At 48.4% G+C, this 24,445-nt stretch overlaps 5 protein-coding genes across 5 annotated transcripts; 4 read left to right on the top strand and 1 right to left on the bottom strand.

The window, feature by feature from the left end:
- Window positions 1–189: 189 nt before the first annotated feature.
- PtA15_11A102 (uncharacterized protein) lies at window positions 190–678 on the top strand (the record flags this gene model as incomplete). Its single annotated transcript, XM_053160977.1, has 1 exon — window positions 190–678. A coding segment is annotated over one exon (489 nt), but the record flags the coding sequence as incomplete, so codon positions are not given.
- A 13,261-nt stretch (window positions 679–13,939) lies between these two features.
- PtA15_11A101 (uncharacterized protein) lies at window positions 13,940–15,880 on the top strand (the record flags this gene model as incomplete). The annotated part of the gene is made up of 6 exons (XM_053160976.1): window positions 13,940–14,228; window positions 14,328–14,418; window positions 14,492–14,520; window positions 14,626–15,513; window positions 15,619–15,731; window positions 15,818–15,880. The coding sequence occupies 6 exons, from the start codon at window positions 13,940–13,942 to the stop codon at window positions 15,878–15,880; spliced, it is 1,473 nt and encodes a 490-aa protein (XP_053024968.1).
- Window positions 15,881–16,906: 1,026 nt separating this feature from the next.
- PtA15_11A100 (uncharacterized protein) lies at window positions 16,907–18,312 on the bottom strand (the record flags this gene model as incomplete). Its single annotated transcript, XM_053160975.1, has 3 exons — window positions 16,907–17,095; window positions 17,180–17,485; window positions 17,560–18,312. 3 exons carry the CDS (start codon window positions 18,310–18,312, stop codon window positions 16,907–16,909), a joined length of 1,248 nt encoding a protein of 415 aa, XP_053024967.1.
- Window positions 18,313–19,196: 884 nt separating this feature from the next.
- Window positions 19,197–21,881, top strand: PtA15_11A99 (uncharacterized protein; the record flags this gene model as incomplete). The annotated part of the gene is made up of 9 exons (XM_053161675.1): window positions 19,197–19,382; window positions 19,456–19,564; window positions 19,644–19,753; window positions 19,825–20,336; window positions 20,429–20,534; window positions 20,638–20,809; window positions 20,875–21,298; window positions 21,379–21,470; window positions 21,553–21,881. 9 exons carry the CDS (start codon window positions 19,197–19,199, stop codon window positions 21,879–21,881), a joined length of 2,040 nt encoding a protein of 679 aa, XP_053024966.1.
- A 916-nt stretch (window positions 21,882–22,797) lies between these two features.
- Window positions 22,798–23,830, top strand: PtA15_11A98 (uncharacterized protein; the record flags this gene model as incomplete). The annotated part of the gene is made up of 3 exons (XM_053161674.1): window positions 22,798–23,247; window positions 23,331–23,391; window positions 23,496–23,830. The coding sequence occupies 3 exons, from the start codon at window positions 22,798–22,800 to the stop codon at window positions 23,828–23,830; spliced, it is 846 nt and encodes a 281-aa protein (XP_053024965.1).
- Window positions 23,831–24,445: the final 615 nt, after the last annotated feature.

Here is a 24,445-nt window from a genome sequence, read left to right as displayed (position 1 = left end):
CGCGAGAGAGATACACTAGAGTAATCCGAGTCGATGTGAAGGTCCGATAGATTGGGAGACTGGTGTATGCCGGATGGTGACTCAAGCAGACTGGGGTCCAACTGAAGCGGAAAAATAGTTAGCCACATTTCCTGTTGGGGACTGACTGAAACAAAAAGAGAAAGGCATACCTGGCTTATTGACATGCTCATGTGGGTCGGCCAAAAGCAGACGTGTATGCAGGATTCTGTCCGCAACCAACATCTCACCACCTTTTTGCACAACCACCCCCGAAACAGCCCTCAACACACCCCCAACATCCAGAATCCCTCCTACTCACTCCCTCCACGAGCCTATGGCCCCTCCCCCCCCCCCAACCGACCCAGCGGCGCGCCTGACGCAATCATGGATGATATGGATCTCGCCGACGGGTCTACAACGCGTCTCCCTGCCAAACCGGACAACGAGCCACCTCCCTCAGTCCTCCTCGCGTACCTGGAAAATTTCATTGCCAATCCCAGCAACCGTTCACCTCAAGGAGAGGTAATCGTTGACCCAAACTCGCTCGGAGCTATCCTCGTGATGATGAACGCGGAGTCGACGCGTCTTAAGGAAATGAACCGTCAGATGAATCAAATGTCCAGAATGGTCGAAACCTTCAATGCTCGCCTCAAAGCTCTCGAAAGCGGAAATGCGCCAGTCCCTGCTGTCAAGACTCAGGGCTCGTCCCAGGTCAAAGGAAGCGCAAGGAGCGAAACCCTAACCCCGCAAGGGGGAATGGTGAGTCCGCGCATTCCCTAGGTCCATGCATATGCATGCGGCTCCCAGACAGGAGGAGTAAGCGAGAGCTGAAACCCTGTTCATCTACTCTTAGCCACGTCAACAGCAGACGGAGTGCCAAAACGACCCAAGCCGACCCAAACACCTTCAAGGTAAGTAGGAACGCTGGGATTGTTATAGCTAGGACAGCGATGCTGACAGGATACTTATCCTTGATACAGCACGCCAGCTTCCGAAGCCCAACCAGACCTAACCGGTTCCAGCCTCAGCAGAAGGATCACTAGCCCATCGAGAGAAGGTGAGTCCTGCGCTGCAGTGCCTTATAATAGCACATAAATGCTAACTGTTGGAATAACTATTCTGCAGATATCAGCAGCGCTCAAAGCCTCACAGCTCGGTTAGGCAAGTGTTAAGCGCTCCACCTACCGAGTCCTTGTAAGAGATGCTTTCCCCATTAATATCTTCTCTCCAAGAAGACTTAGCACTGACGCCAAGCGCAGTTGCCTCTCCCAGACGCAATTGTCCTAGTCGCCTCTGCGCGACTCTAGCTGCTTAGCAGTCATATCATTTCATCTTTATATCTTTTATTGCTTCTTTAGAGTCGGCCACCTATCCGCTCTTAGGTAAACAATTGTTTTCCTTTCTTTTCTCTCGTCTCTGTACTTGACAGATAGACCAATTTCTTACGAGCAATAAACTCTTAGTATTGTGAATTCTTTTAGATTTACAGTCTCGAACGATTCTCAAAACCACCCGACTTCATCACAATCTACTAAGAGCGGACATCCATGGCCGGAACTTGACAGAATCTTGTTGCCTCATCGTCAAACTCAAGCACTACAGCCACCACCAGCGATGATAGGGATCTATTTAAATGCCCGACCTTCAACGGCAAAAATTTCCCAATCTGGCAGAGAAAGGTTAAGACCTACCTGGCTGTCAAGAGTCTTCTCAAGTGCATTGAACACCCACTACCCCCCAACGCGACGGACGAGGCTAAATTGGAGTATGTACGAGCTGCCGCGATCATTAGCGGACATATTGAAGATGATATCTACAACCACGTCATTACCGATGAGAACGTCAACGATGCCTTCACACTTTGGAAAGAATTAAAAGGAGAGTATGCTTCTGCGTCGGTTCTTGCAATCTATCACGCCTGGAGAAAATGGGAGGACATACAGTATAACAACGACATCAACCGTTATATCACCCAACTTGAATCAATGTTGGCCGAATTTGCTGCCATGGGCTTGGACGTGCCCGGTACTATTCTCAGCTGCACCATCATTGCAAGGATTTCAAGAAAACAACCGTCTCTCATGGAGACCTTGATCAGCAACTCCGAAATGCTTTCTCACCCTAAGCAGATCATTGCTAAATTGCGTGACATTGCTCATCACAACGCTGTATCGGCTACGATGAACCGTGAAGAATCAACGTCTGACATATCTTCCACGGCCCTCAATGCACAAGCTCAGTCATCTGATAATCGAAACAACAAGCAGAAGAAGAGGCGCTTTAACCCGCACCCGTGCACCAATCATCAACATAATCCTCTTGCTACGACGCACACTGAGGAAAACTGCTGGACGGTACACCCCGGTCTATACAAGAAATCACGTCAGAACCCTCCGACAGGCTTGATGACTGCGGCTCCACCTGCGCCCGCAGACGCAGCAAACATCGTGAGACCAACTTTTGGCTACCTGACTGGACTGAACTCTGGCGACAAGAAACTGCCTATGGTCCTCGATTCGGGAGCGAGTCATCATATGCTCAATGCTCTGGAGCTTTTCAACACGACATCTCCTGTTCAAATTAGCATTGCAACTGGCAATAAATGGGATCAGAACGAGCTATTTGCAGTGGCTAAAGGCAATGCTACGCTCCAGCTCGACAAAGGCTCCACTGTAGTCCTGAAGGACGCCTTATATGTACCAAACCTGACTCGGAGCCTCATCTCGTTTGCACAGCTGCTGGAGAACAAGGCGGTGATCTCTTCAACACAAAGTGGTTTCGAAGTAAAAATTGATGACGCAACATCTTTGAGTATCGACACCTCCAACTCAATTTTTGAAATCACCGGTCTTAAAGAGACGCTGGATGCGCCAGTGGCACATATTACTGAAGCTACTCCTGCCGCGAAACTCAGCGACTTCGATCTCTGGCACCGCCGCTTGGGGCACGCAAGCAAGAAGAGGATTGAAACCATGCTCGAAAAACAGTTACCGAGCGAGGCAACCCGTGCTTGCGAAGCCTGCATGAAAGGCAAAGTCACTCAATTGCCATTCAACAGCCATTTTAAAGCTGTTTCGAGCCAGCTCGAAGTGGTCCATGCGGACTTAGTCGGTCCTATAACCCCTTCTACGAATAGCGGTGCTCGGTATTTCTTGACGCTAGTTGATCAATACTCAGGATACATTCATACGGAGATCCTGAAGCAGAAGAGCGATGCGCCGGCGGCGATTCTAGAATACAAAGCCTTCTTCGAAAATCAAACAGGAAAAACCATCAAGAAGCTTGTATCCGATGGAGGAGGCGAATTCGTCAGCAAAGCTCTAAGCGCGGTTCTCAAGGAAGCTGGCGTACAACATAATGTGTCGCCTCCATACACGCCCCAGCACAACTGCTTCGCAGAACGCGCTAATCGTACGGTTATCGAAATGACTCGTACTCTTCTCATGCAGGCCAATATGGCTCCCGAATGGTGGGGGGAGGCGGTGAAATCAGCTACGGCAACTACGAACTGCTTGCCATCTCTCAGCAAGTCTCGAGCTTCTCCAATGGAGTTAATGTTTAAGCTCAAGCCAAATATGCGGTTCTTTCGACCATTTGGTTGTTGAGCCTGGATTGTGAAGCCAAAGCAGAACAGAGGAACCAAGTTCGGCCCCATAACCTGGGATGGAATCATGCTAGGATACGACAATGACTTCACCTCGTACCGGATCTTTCGCCCTGAAGACAAAACATTTGTAACCTCGAAGCACGTTCACTTCGATGAACAAACTTTTCCTGAATGTCCAGCATTACACAAGAGCTATAATGTCTACGGCCTCAACAAGCTTCCGGCCTTCACTGATGCCGAATCGCTACCATTTAGCGAGGAGGAGGAGATGGAAACGCAAAGGCAGATGGAAGATGAGGGGCAAGAGGAGGAATCCGACATCAACAGAATCTTAGACGAGCTCGCTCCGGGACCCCGCCTCGTTGACGATGTGAGCGACGGGCAAGAAGATGAAGATCAGCGAGCCAATTCGGGTAACGAACAAGATGAGCAACTTCATCAAGGACACCCTCCGGCACCGACTTCTCGGCTGCGGTTAGAAGTTATCGGCCCAAGACATCCAACGCTCATTACTAGCGACATCGACCCAGCAAACATTCGGTCGTACAGTAGGCGTCAGATGTATCACACAACGGTGGAAACTGATCCAAAAAACCATAAGCAGGCCATGAATGCTAAAGAGTCGCAACATTGGAAAGAAGCCAAACTCAAAGAGGTTGCAAACATGATGCAACACAATGTATGGCTGCAACGACTGCGAACTCCGTCTGACTCGCCAATACCAGCTACATGGGCTTTCCGGAAGAAACTTGGTCCGGATAATCAGGTTACGGAATTTAAGGCGCGCATCTGTGCGCAGGGATTCAGGCAAGTCTACGGCCTGAATTATGAAGCCCGGTATGCGCCAACGGGCCGCCCTTGTTTGCTGCGGCTTTTCATTTCGTTCGCGGTGGATAACAACATGGAAATTCATCAACTAGACGTTCGGAGCGCGTTCTTAACCTGTCCTTTAGAGGACGAGGTTACACTTCTACCACCTCCTGGCCTGGATATGCCGCCTAATACGGTATTAGAACTAAAAAAGGCGATCTACGGCCTTCAACAGTCTCCTCTGGTTTGGTACAACCGACTCTCAATGTATCTGAAGAAAATCGGCTTCTCGATATCAGTCGCAGACCCGTGCGTCTTCTTCCGAGTCAACGTCACTGGAAGAGAAGACACCTTCATCTACGCGCACGTGGACGATCTAGTGTTTATCAGCAAGAAGCCCTCGGCCTTCAAGAGCGAGATGGAAGCTGAATTCAAGATAAAATATATGGGTGAGGCTAAGTTTCTTTTGGGAATGAATATCAAAAGGTCCGACAAGAGTGTGCATGTTAATCAATCCCAGTTCATAGAACACAAGCTGGAAGAGTTCGGTCTGGAAAAGCTACATCCAGCTTTGTGTCCTCTAAACCCCAAGGCCTACCTGAAGAAAGCGACGCAACAAGAAATCACCGAATTCAAACGCACAGGTGTCAACTTCCGTGCGCTAATCGGCTCGCTCAACTATCTGAGTGTCTTGACACGACCCGACATCTCCTATGCTGTTAGTTCGTTGTCCCAGTTTCTCGAAAACCCCGGCATTCAACACTACCATGCAGCAATACAAGTGTACAGATACTTGTCAGGCACCCGATCCTTCGGGCTCACTTGTAGCAAGAACTCGGATAACTCGATCAAAGCCTACGTTGACGCAGACTGGGGGAACTGTCCGGACACCAGGCGTTCATCTACCGGATTTGCCATCATGGCCGGAACGCATCTGCTAGCCTGGAAGTCCTCAAAGCAAGCAACTGTGTCCTTGTCAACGACAGAAGCCGAATACAAGGCTCTGTCGGACTTGGGTAGAGAGCTTGCCTGGCTTTCCAATCTCATCTCAGAAGTCAAAGTCCGGCAAAATCTCATGAATGTCCAGGTCTTAGTGGACAATCGAGGAGCAATTGATCTTGCAAAATCTGAAACCTCTCAGAACAGTTTCCGCACCAAGCACATGTCGATCTGCCTTCATTTTGTCAGGGAGTTGGTAGTTCGAAAATTGATTCAGCTCAATTACATCCGCTCCGAGGCGAACACCGCCGATTTCCTAACTAAACCAGTCGGACGAGCTATTATCCGCAGGGCGCTCGACTTCATCGGCATAAAGCCCTTGTCTTTGGATGCTTCAAGCCTACCAGCTCAAAGCATGGCGGGATGTCAAGACTCAGGGCTCGTCCCAGGTCAAAGGAAGCGCAAGGAGCGAAACCCTAACCCCGCAAGGGGGAATGGTGAGTCCGCGCATTCCCTAGGTCCATGCATATGCATGCGGCTCCCAGACAGGAGGAGTAAGCGAGAGCTGAAACCCTGTTCATCTACTCTTAGCCACGTCAACAGCAGACGGAGTGCCAAAACGACCCAAGCCGACCCAAACACCTTCAAGGTAAGTAGGAACGCTGGGATTGTTATAGCTAGGACAGCGATGCTGACAGGATACTTATCCTTGATACAGCACGCCAGCTTCCGAAGCCCAACCAGACCTAACCGGTTCCAGCCTCAGCAGAAGGATCACTAGCCCATCGAGAGAAGGTGAGTCCTGCGCTGCAGTGCCTTATAATAGCACATAAATGCTAACTGTTGGAATAACTATTCTGCAGATATCAGCAGCGCTCAAAGCCTCACAGCTCGGTTAGGCAAGTGTTAAGCGCTCCACCTACCGAGTCCTTGTAAGAGATGCTTTCCCCATTAATATCTTCTCTCCAAGAAGACTTAGCACTGACGCCAAGCGCAGTTGCCTCTCCCAGACGCAATTGTCCTAGTCGCCTCTGCGCGACTCTAGCTGCTTAGCAGTCATATCATTTCATCTTTATATCTTTTATTGCTTCTTTAGAGTCGGCCACCTATCCGCTCTTAGGTAAACAATTGTTTTCCTTTCTTTTCTCTCGTCTCTGTACTTGACAGATAGACCAATTTCTTACGAGCAATAAACTCTTAGTATTGTGAATTCTTTTACCTGCCCCCCTGACTCAATCTGCGAAACAGTCGTACGCAAAGGCCACTGGTCCGTCAGCTGCTCCCAGGATCCCATCGATTGCCCCCCCGCCAAACACAATCCTCAAATCACTCAAACCTGGAAAGGCGGTCATACACTCAGCCCCAGAGAAATCAGAAGTCCAGAACCTTGCGCGAGGATTCCTGGTTCAGCGCGCAAACGAAGTACTGGAGCAACTCAACGCTAAAGTTGAAGGAGAACGAATCTCAATTAGGGCGGCACAGGTCCTTAAATCTGACGACGTATGTTTCTTCTCAAAGAACAAAGCCCACCAGAAGTGGCTCATGGAAAACAAGCACAACTGGTCAAAAAAAGTCCATCCCGATCTTGAAGCTACGCCGAGCACTTTCTCCGTGATTGCACACGGTATCCCAAAGGAATTCAACCCTCTTGCAGCATCTGCCATCACTAGATTATCAGCCGAAAACAACTTCCCGGAAGGCGATCTTGTCCGTGTTAAGTGGCTAGCGGATAACTCAGAAACCCCCAAGCAGGCCGGATCAATTGTTCTTGCCTTTGCTAACAAAGAACTTGCGGCTCGAGTTGAAAAAGCCGGATTGTTCCTTAACTACGACTACCACCGAACAGCTAAATTCAAGCCCCGACCCCCCCAATGCTTCAAGTGCCTCAAGATGGGCCATTTTGGTCAATGGTGTAGAGAGAAGGCCAGATGCGGTAAGTGTGGTGATGAACACGTTACCAAGGACTGTCCCGAAGGGATTGGAGGTAGCAAGTCGTGAGTTCTCTGCAAAGAAGGACTCAAGATGAAAATTGAAGGGATTGAATCAATCGACCATACGCCATTTAATGTCACGTGTTTTTTCAAGAAGACGTGGCTTGAGAAGAAGCATATCAGGTCTCAATGATAGTACAACCTCAAGAATCCACCATTTCACATTCCTCTTTCTCCCCCGTCCCCCCTCTCTCCCCCCTTTCTCCCCCAATTTAAGCTCACCTATTGTTAATAGATCTGTAACCAATGCAATGGAAGCCTCCTCTGATATCAATCAGAATCCAGCCAACCAAAATTTAAAGATCTTGCAGTTAAACTGTCATGTCTCCCGCGAGATCACGCTAAGTATCCTGAACCAATCATCTGATTTCACTTTTCTAGTCCTACAAGAACCCTGGATTAACTCTCTTACTCTTTCCCCCCCCCCCCCGAACATCAGGATTGGAAAGCCTTCACAGCCTTTGAACATTGACCAACCACCTGGAACAAACGGCATCGTACATGTATATATGTAAAACACTCAATTCCGTCAAGTAACATTAATCAGCTAAGTGGCGGCGGCCAATTTCTTTTAGGCCTTGATATTTTTATTTCCAAAAATGAGACAATAAGACTGATCAATGTATATAATACCCCTAAAACATTCCCCGCTCTAGATCTCCTTCGACACTGGCTCTTGGCGCACAACTCTCGTGCAATTCCTACGGTCTTATGCATGGATGCCAACCTTCACCACCCCCACTGGAACCCACCAGGAATTTGCTCTAATCACCGCCAGGCACGCGACCTGCTTTACATCTGTGGAAAACACGGCTTCCGGGTGGCCTCCCCTAAGCATATCCCCACATTTTACTCTTCTAAAGGTGTAGGATACACTATTGATTTGACCTGGGCCAATTTCTTGGCTTCTCGGCTCATTGCCGCTGCCGAAGTCCTGTTAGAGAACCATGGATCGGACCATCAAGCAATTGCCCTTCACCTCAACCTTCAAAGGCCGACAAGGGAGTTACGGAGGACGAAACCCAACTGGGCAGTCATTGATTCTCAAACGGCCTGCTATCGATTGCAGAAGCTTGCTGATAAACACTTTCAGCCTCACTACAGCTCCATAGACGACCAGGTTGAAGCAATTACTGCCGCGGTTGTAGAAGCCCAGGACAGCTTTGGGAGGCCGGTCTCGGCGAATGAATCTAGAGCTAAGTCTTGGTGGTGCAAGTCCACCCTAGAACCCATCATTAGCACCAGAAACAGAGCAAGAAAGTGGTTTATACTTACTAGAAGCACTGAAGCCGCTGAATGCTATAGACAGTGGAATGTATATTTTAGGGAAACCATCCAAATTCTCAAGCGGAACGCCTGGTGGGGTTTCTTAGCCGACCCATCGGACAAGAAGGTATTCAAGGCCCTTCAATTCACTAAGAAAACCTCCGCACGGGCAATCCTTCCTTTGAAGAGACAGGATGGCACAGTGACTACGGACAAACTCGAGCAAGCTGAGTTGTTGTTTGCTGGCACTTCTTGTGTCAATGCCCCCATTGATCTGTCGGACGTCCCCACCAGACATCCTAGTAGGATTGTATGCTACCCAGAGACCAATACCACAGAGGTTCTCGAGGCAATTGGGAAGATCACGCCCAAAAAGGCCCCTGGAGTGGACGGCATTGCAAACGAAATGATCAAGTTGGGAGCTAAGTTCTTGGCTCCCGTTCTTTTGAATGTCTTCAACATTGCGCTTGCTGACAGCTCCTTCCCAACCTCCTGGAAATGTGCTGTCACGGCCATCATCCCTAAGGCGGGAAAAGATGACTATACTGATCCCAATGCTTATCAACCCATTGCCCTGCTGAGCGGTATGGGCAAGTTATTTGAGCTCATCATAGCACGCCGACTGACGGCGTGGGCGGAGAAATCAGGAGTTCTGGCTGATGGACACCTCGGAGGCCGTAAAGGAGCGGGGACAGAAGATGCTCTAGTTCTTTTGGACACCTGGGTCCATTGGAAATGGCAGGAGAAGAAATATGTTGCTGGCTTGTTTCTGGAAGTCAAATCTGCCTACCCCTCTGTTCACCCGCGGAGACTGATTCACTACCTCTCTCACTTGAACTGCCCAGCTTATCTAGTCAGAATCATTGAATCGTTCTTAGCTGACCGCCGTACAACCATCAGAATGGACCACTACACATCCTCCCCATTTAACATTGAGATTGGCCTTCCTCAAGGATCACCTCTCTCGGTTATCCTATATATTTTATACAATAACTCATTACTAATCAAGTCCTTTGAATTAGATGACGATATTGTCTCCATTGGTTATGTCGATGATGTGGTCCACCTGGTTGCCAACAAATCGGCAACAGACACATTCAGGATGCTAGGCAACCAGGGATCTTGCTCCCTACAATGGGGTTCGAAGTTCGGGGCCATTTTTGACAAGAAGAAGGCCCAGTTCTTGTGGTTAACCAGGAGGGCACACCCCTTGGATGCCCTCCCATTTGGGGATCAACTTTTACAACCAAGCCAAGAGGTTAGGTGGCTAGGTGTCCTTCTTGACACCAAACTGACGTACACAGCAATGTTTAATCTCTTAGAACGCAAAGCTTTGGCCACGATTTCGCAACTAAAGCAGCTGGGTAACTCGCGATGGGGACTCCGAGAAAAGGACCGCGTCAGACTGATGAACGCGGTTCTTTTACCACGAGTATCCTATGGGGCCCCAGTCTGGGCAACCATCTCTAATTCCGCCAAGTTGCAACGACTAGCTGACAAAGTCAACAATCTTGCAGCCATTTATACCCTAGGCACCTTCAAATCGACCCCAACCCGATGGCATCGGGAGAGATTGGCGGTAGTGGATGTTTCTGCAATGTGTAGAAGTGTAACAATTGGTTTCTTCACCCGGAAATTGATTCGACGCCGGTTCAGCAGCAAAATACAAGATATTCTGGTTGGGAGAGGTTTCTGCCGAGATGACTGGATTGGCAAACACATTCCTGACGCCCAACAGCAACTTGACCAACTTGCTCGACTGAACCCGGAGAAGATACACATTAAATACAACAACGTTTTGGACCCACACCCGACTTCACCACACATTTTAAACCTGGGGCTATCAAAGGAGGCCGCCATCAAGGCCACAACCAGCTTAGTTGACGCCCTTTTTAATTCTCCTGACTCTGTTGTAATCTATACTGACGGCTCTTATGACTTGACCAAGGGCGGAGCAGGTGCGGCCATCAGCTCCGACCTCAACCTGGCCCTATCCATGTCTTTGGGGGTAGACCCCCTCTTCTCCAATCATGAATGTGAGGCAGTCGGAGTCCTTCTGGCATTCAAACTCACCGTGCAGGCACTACAGACACAGAGGTTATCCAATGTTTTCATCCTCACAGATAATGTGGGGGTCTTACAACGTTTGGGGAACTGCGGTGCGGCAAAACCGGGGCAGTACCTCTTCTACGAAATCTCTGACATATGGCGCTCGCTCCCTGCTGACTTAACACTTAATTTGGTATGGTGCCCAGGACATGGTGGAATACGCGGCAATGAGGCCGCAGACCTCCTGGCCAAAGAAGCAACGAACAGGAACAGAACCTGAAGAAATTACAACCGGAGGCAAGCGGAGCGGGCGGAGAGAAAAAGATTGGCTTAGCCAATAGCAGACAAGAAGTCTGAAAAATAAGACCTAATAACTCACTCGAAGGGGCTTAAGTGCCTTCGCAGATAAGACAGAGTGCGGGCTCAAGTGCGCACAAAGGATCAAGATGGTCAGGACTGATGTTTTTCTTTGCTTCTAGTCTAAGGTGTTTTAAATAGACTAGATACAAAGTGTTTGACTTGTGGGTGCAAATTATTCAAGCATAATGAATAAGAAAAAAGTCAAACAGAATCAAGGAGACATGAAACATGTGTTATGACATAGAAAAGGGAAATGGTTAGGAGAGCTGAAACGAGTGAAATTCCAACACGCCTCCCGAACTTGTTGCCAATTGACTTTGATTCATAGGTGAAGATCTGGATACTTCTGCTGGAGATATTCAAGGTTTTCTTCATCTTCTTGGGTGTATTGAGTGAGATGAGCAGAGTGAGATTTGTTTGTGGGGGCAGGAGTCTTCTGGTGTTTCTTATCCGGATGTTTTTGATAACAGTTGTTTTTGGTGTGGCCGCTCTTGAAGCAGTGAGAACAGGCTCGGAAACCGCGCTTACAGTGGGGACAGGTGATTTCAGGGTCAGTAGAGTGAGTGTAAAGAGACTGCATCGGGGTCGAGGTCTTCTTGTTGTTGTCCAACTGATTTTGAGCAGCAAAATCTTCGAGTTTCTTCAGGACCTTGTCAAAGGGTTTGGTTTCAAAGTTCATGGAGATGTTTGTCTTGAAGGAATGAAATTCGCGAGGAAGCTTGTCAAGCATGAGGATGGTCTTAACTTGATCGTCCAGATTGAGGCTTGAGAGCACAATCTTCTGCTTGGCCAATCGAACGAGCGGCAAAAACAATGCAAAGGAGTCATATTCAATAGCTAAGAACTTCTTGAGGGCGGTGGTGTTCGCAGTGAGATCGTCGCCGGCAAACTTTGATTTAAGAAGCTGCCAGAGTTTGATGCCGTTGAATTTGTTGGTGATCGGAAGCGATGCGCTGACGTAGGCAAGGACTTCTTGACTTAGGTAGGAAACAATCTCCGCGTAAGCATTGCCATTCAACTTGATGTAGAGCTTGGCGGTGTCTTTGTCTTTTTCAGGATCGGGGGCGCTGACAAGACCGGTGACTATGTTGAGGACTTGCATCTTGTGGAGTCTAGCTTCGATCGGGATGAGCCATAGCGTGTAGTTTTCATTGGTCAAGAGGATCTTCGATTCTCGGATGAGGGTTTCCGAAGTCATGATTGAGGAGAAGTTGGAGTTTGCAATTGGTCAAGTATAGAAAAGAAAGCGAGGTCAAAGAGGATGAGAGGATGGTAGTCGCTTTCGACTGTTAATCGTGAAGAAATTACAACCGGAGGCGAGCAGAGCGGGTGGAGAGAAAAAGATTGGCTTAGCCGATAGCAGACAAGAAGTCTGAAAAATAAGACCTAATAACTCACTCGAAGGGGCTTAAGTGCCTTCGCAGATAAGACAGAGTGCGGGCTCAAGTGCGCACAAAGGATCAAGATGGTCAGGACTGATGTTTTTCTTTGCTTCTAGTCTAAGGTGTTTTAAATAGACTAGATACAAAGTGTTTGACTTGTGGGTGCAAATTATTCAAGCATAATGAATAAGAAAAAAGTCAAACAGAATCAAGGAGACATGAAACATGTGTTATGACATAGAAAAGGGAAATGGTTAGGAGAGCTGAAATGAGTGAAATTCCAACAGAACCCCTGACCGTCAACTCCACCATAATGCTTCCAAACTCACAAGCAATCTCCAATCCCAGATTCTTACGCCCTCTCGGAAGGAGTTGAAGAAATGGATTTCCGACCTTCCAATCTTGCAATCGGCACTGATCAATCAACTTTGCTCGGGCCATGCGCCCCTCAATGCCTACCTTTTCAAAGTCAAACGACGACTCGACCCCATCTGCCCTTTCTGCACAAGCCGGGAAACTACCAATCACTTCTTTGACCTCTGCCCGGAGCACCGGCACCTTTGGCACACACTCATTAGGAAAGCAAGATCTAAGAAGATCAAGGTTGACTCAAACAGACCACACCTTCTCCTCAATCTCCCAAAGGCACATAGCCTGATTTTTGAGTTTATCTGGCAGTCAGGTCGATTTCCTTTTTTGGACTGATTCCTTGCAAAAGCTTGTATTCTCCTCCATTCATCATGTACTCTCTTCTTTTTCCTTTTTCCTTTTCTTTTTCTTTTTATTTCTCTCTTCTCTTTCACTCCTCTCTGGTTAGCTATCCTGTTACCGCGTACTCTCCTGAGTTTAACAATCTCTCTATGTTAAACCCTCTTCCCTCTTTCCTGCTTGTAAGTAGTCAGATATTGAATATTCATAGTGTGCAATGCTCAAGGCAAAATTACACTTAAAAAAAAAAAAAAAAAGCAGATGAACAAGGCGTGGGAAAAATCCAACCGGGTGATCGGTCCTGGTGAAACACGGAATGTTGGATGAGGGGAGGAAGAAAAAAAGCCCGAGCTGGAGGGAAGGGGGGATGAGAGATGTAGTTGAAGATTTTCTGCTCACAGTCGATGATGTGTAGGTCAACTGAGGGAGTAAGGGGGTTCCGATGTCGGAGGGGATATGTATAGCTTTATGGCAGGGGGTGTCTAAATTTTTATGGCCGCTGATTGATGACCAGTAGAATTTTATGGCTTCTGGTCTCTTCTGGTGTTTGTTTGTGCCGGTGGTTTAAGCTTAAATTTAAGCCAAAAAGCACACCAGCAAGGAAGATTTTATGGGGTCACCAGGAGGCGAAAATCCAATCGTGAACCCCCCCCATTGTAGATTTGTTTTAGTACATAATGTAGATTTAGATTAGATTTGCCAAGTTTGTAATCGTGGCACCCTCAACTCCTAACAGTCTTCGATCAAGAACAACCAAATATCGCCTGCCTCTTGAAATCTAACCTGAGTGGCTAGCTTATCGCACAAGAAGCTGCACAGAAGAACCGATGGCTGAAAATATACCTGCCTGGACGGTTCGACCGACCGAATGGGCAGTCCTTCGAGATCAGATTGCCTCGACTTCCAAGCCAACCCTTTCCGATTCTATCAGGCAGTCATCCTTCATCTTGATCGCGCTTTGCTCGGTGTCTATCTTCGTCCACTTCTGCTCGCTTTTGCTGAGGTTGAGAAACAAGCCTTCCTCCTCAAGGCGTATTATTGGCTCCACAATCTTGGGCTACCATCAACCAGACCTGACACTCATCCTTCCGATCATCTTCCTCATCAACGCCATTCGTGTGTCAATTTTTTTCCCAGTTATACATCTTTCGATTGAGTGGTGGCCACATGTTGATCAAACTCTGAATAACCAAACATGTGGGTATGTCCAAACAGTCAATGTTGCATCGCTATCCAGCCTATTGTCGGATGCCACTCGGTTGCAATTTAAGGGTTATACTATGGCCATTCAGCAGTTTAACTATAGGTCAGCTAGCTCATCTCCTACCAAAAAGGTGACAAATCCTGATAATTACCCTATCTTTCACCATCTGCTCCAGTATCCTCTTGTCCGCGGGAATACTACTGAGTCAGTTTTTCTTTGCGAGAAAGATAATCAACCTCTTCTTTTAAACCCCCAAAAAGGCAATTGGATAACTGGGACTGATCGTACGCTCTTCTCTTCTTTTAATAGCCTGGGCGCTTGTCTGCGGCCTGCCGCCACTGCGTATCGGAATGTATGGAGCCCCACGAAGTCGATGGGGCCAACCGAGCATTCCATCCATCCAATCGAAGAGGACGCTTAAGCCATCTCGACTCCACTCGATTGTATATTCCAGTCTGGTGATTGTGTTTTTGGTTCCTCTGCCATGCATCATTTTGTCGATGAAAGCAATCGAGGATATCAACAATCTTGACGCACAACTCGTGCTCACCGTCAATCGCGTCTTGGAAAGTGGCGATCAACCTGCGGTCAATGTGGTCACTGATGCCTTACAAACAATCAGCAAACTCGATCAATCTTCTAATTTCCTTTTCACCCATATTCGCATGCTTTCAGCCATTCATCTGTTCCTAACCTTCGTAATTATAGCCTGTTGTCTCTGGGTTTCGCTGACCATCATTCGCCAAGTCGTCAAAGAAGTTCACCCTCAGCAGCCATCTACAATTTCCAGGGATGATGACCAGACCGATACTTTAACCGATCAAAACGATTGCTACAAAATTCACCAATTGAATCATGTAACTGAACCCAAGCCAGTCCTGATTGCCAACCATAATGGAAATATATCTGGAGGACAACCTTCGATCGAGATTACGAATCATGATAAAGACTGCGACCTTGAGAGTTTTGGTGACAAATCAACGATTCAAAACAAACAATCCGCTTATGCTAATCGAACGGACTCATTTGCTTCGGAAAACTACTTGGTCCCAACGGTTGATGGCGATCACAATCAAGGCCCTGGAAGTGAAGCTGAACAATCGAAGCGCTCATCAAACTATGTCAAAAAACTCAAGTCCATTCTCCTTCTGATTGGAACCTGTGGTTCAGGCTTCATGGTTTTGAATTTTTGTATCAGTGAGTCTTGCTCTTCGACTGCGCGGACTATTTCAGCCGAATATAATCAAATCAGCAAGATTAAGGGATTTGGCTCATTGACTTCCGATTCTCAACTCCTCACAGTGGCCAATTCCTTCAAATATCCTGACAACATCTCGATCGGCGACTTGTTGATTTTGAAGTTGGAATGGTCCACCTGGTTATGGAATGGTTCCATCAGCCCGTTGATCGGCTTTGTCAGTACTGCCTAATCCAAAACACAAACAAACGAACCAAACTAATTTCTTCCATTTCTTCTGCCTCGGATTACGTGCCACGTTAGGCGAACTGTTTTATCCTATTGAGTAAAGGTCGATCAGTAAAACAGTTGCCTACTTGGCTGTAAGTGCGTTCGCAGGGGATCGATCGTTTTTATTAGTCAAAGGCAGGAAAATATCATGGCTGGCAACGAATACAATCAATAGTCCTGGTCGAGAAAAAGAAAGAGTGCAGAACAAGTCGCCGGGTCTGAAAGTATTGTATCAGTTGCCAGTTTTACCTTCGTCATGCCTTCATCGTTCTGCCCCAAAAAATCTTGAATACATAATCTGTCAGTTTTCCTGTCCTCATTTTCGTATGTACCACTGCATTGTACGTCTTTCTTTATTTCTGGGTATGTACCAGGTCGTGTTGTTTTCCTCATCCTATGTTTGTATTTCTTGGGTCGAGGTTCTCTTGACTTTCTAGAGTATCACATCCGAAGATATCCAGACCTGGTATGGGCGAGGTGGTCATCGTATCACGCTTTAATGTTCTAATTTGTTTGTACTTGATAAATATAATGAAACATGCTTGTATCTTTTCAAAACCAAAAAAATTAAGTCGCGCAACACTGGTTCCAGGCTATGGCTGATGTGTTATGGACCAAGTCTTGCTTGAACTTCAAGCCGTAAAACCAAGGCAAATTTTCACACGACAAAACATCTGGAATCTGTAAGTCGTCCAAAGGGACCAGTGGTGTCTTGCCAATTTGACTGTTAAGAATGATACAAACACAATGCTTTTAGAGGGAGGAAAAAAAATACAAAACACAATCCTAGTAGAGCCCACACAAAGCAATAAATGACTGAGGTACAAATACAAGTCTGTTTGACTAACAAGCTGAGGGTAGAGAAGGTGAGATAGGCTGCTTTTGAGCTGCTGGTGGGAATGTGGCTGGAAGTTCAAGGTACAGTGATCCGGGGAACATGCTAGAAAGTTACAACAAACATATCCAAGTACATAGAAGAAGATCAGGTTGGTTCAGATGATGGAGAAGCTCAGGACTGGTTTGGAGTACATAGCATAAGAAATTTTTGTTGCTTTTCAATCAGAAAGAAAAGAAATAGGCAGCTGAGGGTAAAGGGGGGGAAGCGGGCAAGAAGAGAGGGGATCAAAGAGAGACTGAATAGGGATCTAGCGGTTGCAGATCCCACCAATCGATTGTATGCTTAGGGCCATAAGTGGCACTCAGGAACTGATTTGCCATTTGGAAATGATTCGACTTAAAGAATCCACGATTGCTGGACAACAAAGGGGTAGGGCCTCCTGGACTCGTCAAGATTTGATGGTGCCTATTTGACTATCAATGATTGGAAAAATAAAGGCAGGGAAAGTTAGGGGTATTAAATTTTTGAGATGGGCAAGAGAAAGAGAATCGACTGACGGAAAGAACCCCCACAGAGTTGATTAGTTGAGTGGCCTCCTCACCCCAGCCAATAAACACAATGCCTTTTGAGGTACCTCTTTGATTGGAGTTGGTGTAGGACGAGCCGCCGTCACGACTGACAATCTCCAAGATCTTGGCAGTGAACTCTTGCCAGCCAAGCTTATCGTGCGCCTTCTGATCATCCCGCTGCGTGGTCTGGACAATATTGAGCAACAGAACGCCGGCCTGGGCCCACGAAACAAGCGAGCCGTGGTGTGGACGGACAAACTTGTCCGGATATTCATACGCCAATTCTCGGTGTATCTGGAGGCAAAGAATCATCAAGAGGTTATCAGTCTCCCTGTCCCCTTCACATTGAACCTGCAAGCAATACAAACATTTCTGATTGTGCCTGAAATGCGTGCACAAGTCGTGGGCTGGGAGAATGCCAGGCCATGGGCTTGAGCGGGCTGAAAATGGGGCGCAGAGCCGAGGATGACAACTTTGACGCGATCGAGGGGGGTGAGCCGACTCCAGTTGTAGAGATCTTGGGGCGGGGGTGAGATTTCAGCCTGACACTGGAGGGGCTTCTCGCCGCGCTTATAGTCGTAGCCGAGATAATTCGGGCCGAGTTGTTGGTGGAGGCTGATGATCTGGGGTAGGATGAGGACGGTCTTGAGGGGCTCGAGCCAGGAGGGATGGAGGCCGTGGACCGGGCTGACTTCGAGCGGGAACAGGGAGGGGTCGAAGCCGAAGTCGAGGTCGTTGAACATGTCGCTGAGCTCCGAGTTGTCCCACGAACTCTCGACCGAAAACAGCGAGCTGTGGCTCGGCGTGGGCGAGCCGATCGAGCTGGAAAGAGTCGGGATTTTGATCGGTTGGGCCGCCCGTGTCGAGGAGCCCTTCGCCGGCTTGGCTTCTTTCTTGGGATTCTTAGCGATTCGTGCCCGCTTGAAACTGTTCTCGGGGCCGATGTCGTCCGAGCGAGTCAAGCCCCACGCGTCGGTCAAGGACAGCTGATTCCTGCCCCTGGTGCTCGTACCGAGAAACTTCGGTTCATCATCCTTACAAGGTGGATCCGGATCACTCATCCGTCGCTTGATCGAAACTTTAGTTTCAGGGGGCGAGTGCGACAGTTTTTTGATATGCATGACTGTGCAGATGGCCTGGACGTTAGAGAGTAATGGTTTTGCCGAGGAAGTCTGGGTATCTGTAGTAGAAAGATCTGCTAATTCGAAAAACTGGTTCTTCCCAAGACAAAGTGCACTGTTCTGAGATTGCTGATGAACTGTCGGAGGAAGCTATGGAGGGGCTTTATATAGCCACACCATCCCAGTGTGGATGTCTCCGGTGGCCTTCTTGCTCAATTGGATCTCAGTGATGAGTTTGCATGAAAGTGGCATATGGTATGGCGCGCCGATGGGGCGCGTTGTATGGAGCTGGACGCGTTGGACGGAGGAGGACGGTGTCCGTTGTGTATATCCGCAGGACGCGACACGGCCAATGGCATCGGCCCAATTGGAACGTGTTCCTTTGGCATAGCGAGGCCGATGTGCTCCGGGCGCTTCGGAATTGATTTGATATCCGTCCTCCAGGCCAAAGATTCATTACTACCTGGGTGGATATCTGGCTGGCTGACCTGACGGAGCTGTCTGATACATATATATATATTCCGAGCAGTCAGCGGCGCTCAGCGCGTTGGGTGAAGGAAACATTGATACCAATCGTACGTGCAACATACCTGGATCCGCAAGGTTTGAACTACTGGTTGTTTGGTTCCTGGACCTTCGGAGGAGAGAACGCAATGGGTGCGACGCTGGTTGTGGAATGGGCTCTTTCGATTGGTCACGCCTGGCTGCGATCCAGGAAGCGATGTGATGGGTGTCGAGGCCAGGAAGCTGTTCTTGTTTGGTATGTACATATCCAGCGGGGTGGTTCTTCGCCCGGGCGGGGTGCCTGGGTGTATGCATGCCGTCTGCCGCCAAGACTTTGCCATGCACACTTGCCATCCCCAGCACCGGGGGCATCCACGCAAATGTCTCAGCCAGCCTATTCCCAGCACAGTCGACAGCACTCCGTCTTCTCCCAGACGCCCTCCCAATCAACAGTCCGCTCAAGCGCCTCCAAAAACCATCGGACCTGCCCACGATGCGGCTCACGGAAGTGGAGACGGGATCCCAATCGAGGCGTCGTGGTCTGCGGTGAAGGCCATGTCCTAGAGGTAAACTCGGATCCACTCCAGCCCCCCCCAACAAGATCCAAGGGCTTAATCATCTGCTCATAATCCACCCCAGGGCTTCCTGCGCGAAAGCACCGAGCAGACCGAGGCGTCCCAGTACTCTCTCCGCAAACGTAGACTGTCGGCCGCCCCAAGGCAAAGGAAATCTTACATTCCTAAAGCAGGTAAGCCATCTTGAATTCATGTATCCTCACAAATCCCCAAGTAAGAGGAACGAACGAAACTGATCAAGAGCTGATCTAGCTTATCAGGACCAACGAGCCCGGATCTTATTGGTTCAGGCTTTGACCGTTTTGATTCGCAAACAAATCGAAGCATTGATTCAAATCATCAATGCTCCAAGTCAGCTTGAAGTCAGTCTTGATACCTATTGGAAGGTTGACTATGTGACCGACTCAAGTTTTCGAACGTCTGACTCATCCAGGAAATCGCCCAAACTTTATGGAAGGCTTACCTCTCGGCACTCGATCTGGATGATAGTTTATTTGTTCCAAACAGCTCCTCATCGCCGGTCATCGCGAGCTCTCGATTCGGCGACGATTCCCAATCGGCCGGGTACTCTTCCCAAGACGCCGACAGCTCCCACACCACTTCCCGGAGAACTCGGCCCAGTTCTTCAAATAATTCAGTAGCAGGAGGCCAGCAGACAAAAACTCAACTCACCCCAGAAGCGTTGAAAGCACTCACCCAAGAGCATTCCGAATCTTCCGACCAATCATCCGACAATTCATCATCAACTAGCTCAGCTTCTTCCAGCTCAGATAGCTCGCGCCAGTCCACCCCACCAACTGGCAAATCTCAACGACCACAACGGAGATATCGTCGTGCTCACGCTGAAAATATTAAGATCCATCCTCGGATGGTGGTCACGATATGTACGATCTACTTAGCTTGTTTAAAACTTCGGCTCCCGATCATCTTGCAGGACCTTATCAAGTCAGTTCATTCACCTGCCCCGTCAATCCGCGGGCTCTTTCCATTCAATCAACGTATCACTCTTGCTGAGGCCATCGAACTCTTGTCCGCAGCTTCATTTCGACTAAACAACTACCCCACATTGGATTCATCCACTCGATCCCGTCCGAAGTGCAGAAGAAGATGAATCAACCGGTTATGCAGAGCTTATCAGCCGAGGTACGCCGAACAAACCGACGAGCCTATCTGGAATGATAACAAAAAGATTGTCTTGGTCTGACTCGGACGTTTGAACTCTTGCTTTTAATTGGCGGGACACTAGAAACCCCCCCGGCTGTTTTGTCGTCGTGATCATTCGAATGGATTGGTTCACGTCTGTCGCCAACTGCTGAAGATTTTCCAAGAAGCCAATCCGTCCGTCTTGCTCCCCGAAAACACTACGCCTAATCTGACCCTCCTAGTCTTGCGTTTTTCGAAGGCTTTACTTTTACCCGGTTAGCTTCCCTCTTTTCAACCACGCATGTCAAAAAATTGACTTCTGGTCGACATTCTACCACAGATTACCTCCAACTTCTCGCTTTGAATCTGGTCCGCAGGCTAGACAACTATTTTTTAACGTTTAGTCCCCTTTCATGCGCGAGCCGCAGCATGAGTTCTTCCGCATCGACCAAGTCGACCGATCGACGAGGTGCGTTGACGGGGAACAAGGCCTTGAGTGTCTTTCGGATCCAGATGGTCAAGTATCCGCCTGAATGGTTCATCATGGCCGTTGTTTACATCGTCGCCCAATCGGCAATCGTAGCCAGCTGCCCAAATGATCCTCGTGATTCGGATGACGGCTCCTCATCTGATGAGAATCCAGAAGACCTCGATCAAATGCTCCAGTTGGTCACTCAGTTCATCCCTAATCTGGATCAATGGTATCATGATCTAACCCAAACAATCAAACTGGACGAAGATCAAAAACCTCAGACACTTTGGGAGTTGAGTCTCTTTTTTGATTGTTCCAGTCTTTTTCTTTGTTTTGTTGTTGTTGTTGTTGACTGGTTATCATTATCACCAGGAAGAATTTGGAGGAGCTAGATTCCAAGGAAATTGATTCGTATATTGCTTTTGCGAAAGACTTTTTATTGAAAGATCAACCGGAACCAAGTGGTAAGCAGCACCCAACAGAAGAAAACCACTCAAAAAACGCAGCTTGTTGACGGTCCTGGTTAATCTTTTATGGGTGCCCCAGATATCGCGTTCAAGAATCAATTTTTCCCTCTTTGTTCACCCTCGACGTCAGACATGAATGGAGGTCCTACAACGCGCAAAGACGGGAACAGAGGAGCAAGCCAGAGGACAATCCCTGACGCATCTTCTCATCCTGCTCATGGTCAGTCTGCAGATAAAAGCCATGCGCGAGAGATGGCCGACCAAACTGCTCGCAAGAAATCTCTCAAACATTTGCTTCTATCTCGCGGATCGGAGCTTGTCGGATGCTCGGTCTCTAACCATTCACATCTTGACGAGTTTGTCAAAGTCTACGCTTTTGTTAATTCTTTCTTTTCCAAACAAATCTAGCACATTTATTTTTCTTTTTTGGACATGTAAGTACGTTGTATACCGCAATATATTTCAGACGAGCTGGAAAGGTCAGGAGCACAGAATGCTCAGGGACTCAGAACAGCAGAACGGAAGTCTCCAGTGGAGCAGGTCTGACTACTATGGGCTCGGAACTTGTAAGTGAAGTATGTACTTCATATTGAACTTAACAAAGTCCCTCTGCTGCGGGCGTGTATCTTGCGAAGCAGACCTACAGGTGCGTGGGGAAGCCGGGCTAGTGACTGGGCACGTCCCAGTCAGTGGCACTGTGCGACACGGGGACTTGCAGTCACAGGTGCGTCCTACTGCGTCGCACAACGCCACGGCTACTGTCGCGTCATTGTTGCGGTTCCAATTAACGCGGGGTAGTCCCGCTGTGGAGGTTATCTAACCCGGACTTCTAATCCGGGTTTCCTAACCTGAATTTCAACGGAACCAATGTGAATGGTCTAACAAGGATCTGTCCATTGTACAAACAATTGATATGTTTGGTTGTCTTCAACAAAAGCGTTCGTTGGATTCTTTTTCGTAACAAAAGCCCAATGTTGATCTCAGTACCCTCAGGTGGATCTACACGCATGATTGAGGCTTCAATCATAGAATTCAATTATGTGTTTACCATTCTCAACGGCGCAATTTGCCCGAAAAGGATCTTACTCCGACGAGGGGGACACAGCACTACCCACCCCAACACATCAAGTCTCTCCCTACGGTCGGCGACACTCTGCTCCCCACTCAGCCCCGCAGAGGAGGGACTTTGTTAAGTTAGACCTCCTATAGCCTGTATAAATCACTTAAGCAGGCTATTGGGCAGGTTGTTTCCAATCTCCAGGGGTGCACGATCAGATGACAGCCAACCCATTACAATTCATTTGATTTGTCAAGCTTGAGGAAAATGACTCGAATATTGGCCATAGCCCCCAGGATTCTTTCAGCCAGACTTCCGGTCCAAGCTTCTCACCTAGTCGGGCCACCGCTGCGAGCATTCAGTAACTCCGTCGACCAGACGGTGGAGCCGAAGCCGATCTATCCGAACCATGTGCGTCTGAATCACTTCCAGCGGGGCTTCCTAGCGATCGGTTTGGCCTTTGCGTCCCTGAACAATCCGTATCCAGCGGACATGATTGCCGTGCCTTCAGAGACGACTGGGGGCCCGTTTCCGGCCCGGCTGAGGGACCAGATGTTGGAGGACGAGGGCGGCCGCAGACTCTTGAGAGATCGCCCAAGGATTAACACCTCGACCGTCGACCTTGACCTGCTTGATAAATTACCCAAGGGAACCTTTGGGAAAGAGTACTGCAGTTGGTTGCGGTGGTGTAACGTCTCGCCTGATACCAGAAAACCCGTTGGTCCATCCTTCTCATCCACTCGCCCGGGTCCCTTCCTTCAACTTGTCTGACTTTTTCGTCATATCTTGGGCTGTCTTAGGTGCGCTTCATCGATTCACCCGAATTGGCGTATGTGATGCAAAGATATCGTGAATGTCATGGTAAGTAATCATAAGATTTCCAAAACAAGAAGATACACTACTGGACAGAGGGAAAGCCAAGCACTAGAATGAAAACTGAGATTGTGAAATGATTCTTGGTGAAGATTTTTATCATGTGATATCGGGGCCATTCCCAGTGAACATATCAGCGGAGATAGTAGTGAAATGGGTCGAGTTAGCGAACATGGGCTTACCGGTAGCAGCGCTCTCGGCAATCTTTGGTCCACTGCGGCTAAAATCACAGAGGCGGACGGACTTGTTGAGGCCCTATGTGCCTTGGGCGCTCCGCATGGGAAGCAGTTGCAAACCACTGATCTGTGTTGAATGGGAGAAGAATTGGGAAACCCCCATCAGTCAGCTCAAGCGCTCACTCGGCATCTCGGAACCTCCTGTTGATTTCAAACTTTGGATGGACCTTCATCGGCAGCAAAAATCTTAACACCTCACTTCCCTTTTTTTCCGGGTCTGCTGTTTGCACACCAAAGAATTCCCCCGCGCACACCAAAAAGGTGTGCAAGTCTGTGCACACCATATTACTTGGTGTGCATGTCTGTGCACTCCAAGCTCCATGGAGTGCAGGCCAGGTACTCCAAAGACCATGCTTTCCTGGAGTTCTCAATGACCAGTCTATACCGGTCATTGGGAGGAAATGACCCTCTCAATGACCAGTGCTGGTGATTGGGAGGACTCATCCCTCTCAATGACTGGTCTGTACCGGTAATCAGAAGGACTTATCCCTCTCAATGACCGGTACAGACTGGTCGTTGGGACTCGGGAGGCCTAGTCATCCCAATGACCCATGGCAGCACCAGTCATTGAGAGGGTTTTTTCCTCTCAATGACCGGTATAGACCGGTCATTGAGAGGGATAAGGCCATCCAATGCCCGGTACAGACCGGTCATTGAGAGGGATGAGTCCTCCCAATCACCAGCACTGGTCATTTAGAGGGTCATTTCCTTCCAATGACCGGTATAGACCGGTCATTGAGAACTCCAGGAAAGCATGGTCTTTGGAGTACCTGGTTAGCGTATGGATTGTTAGCAGATAAGAACTG

The sequence above is a fragment of the Puccinia triticina genome, chromosome 11A (assembly GCF_026914185.1).
Source record: "Puccinia triticina chromosome 11A, complete sequence".
In the NCBI taxonomy this organism is placed as follows: Eukaryota; Fungi; Basidiomycota; class Pucciniomycetes; order Pucciniales; family Pucciniaceae; genus Puccinia; species Puccinia triticina.
Note: the sequence above shows the minus strand (reverse complement) of the source record. Positions and strands in the feature narration are given on the sequence as shown.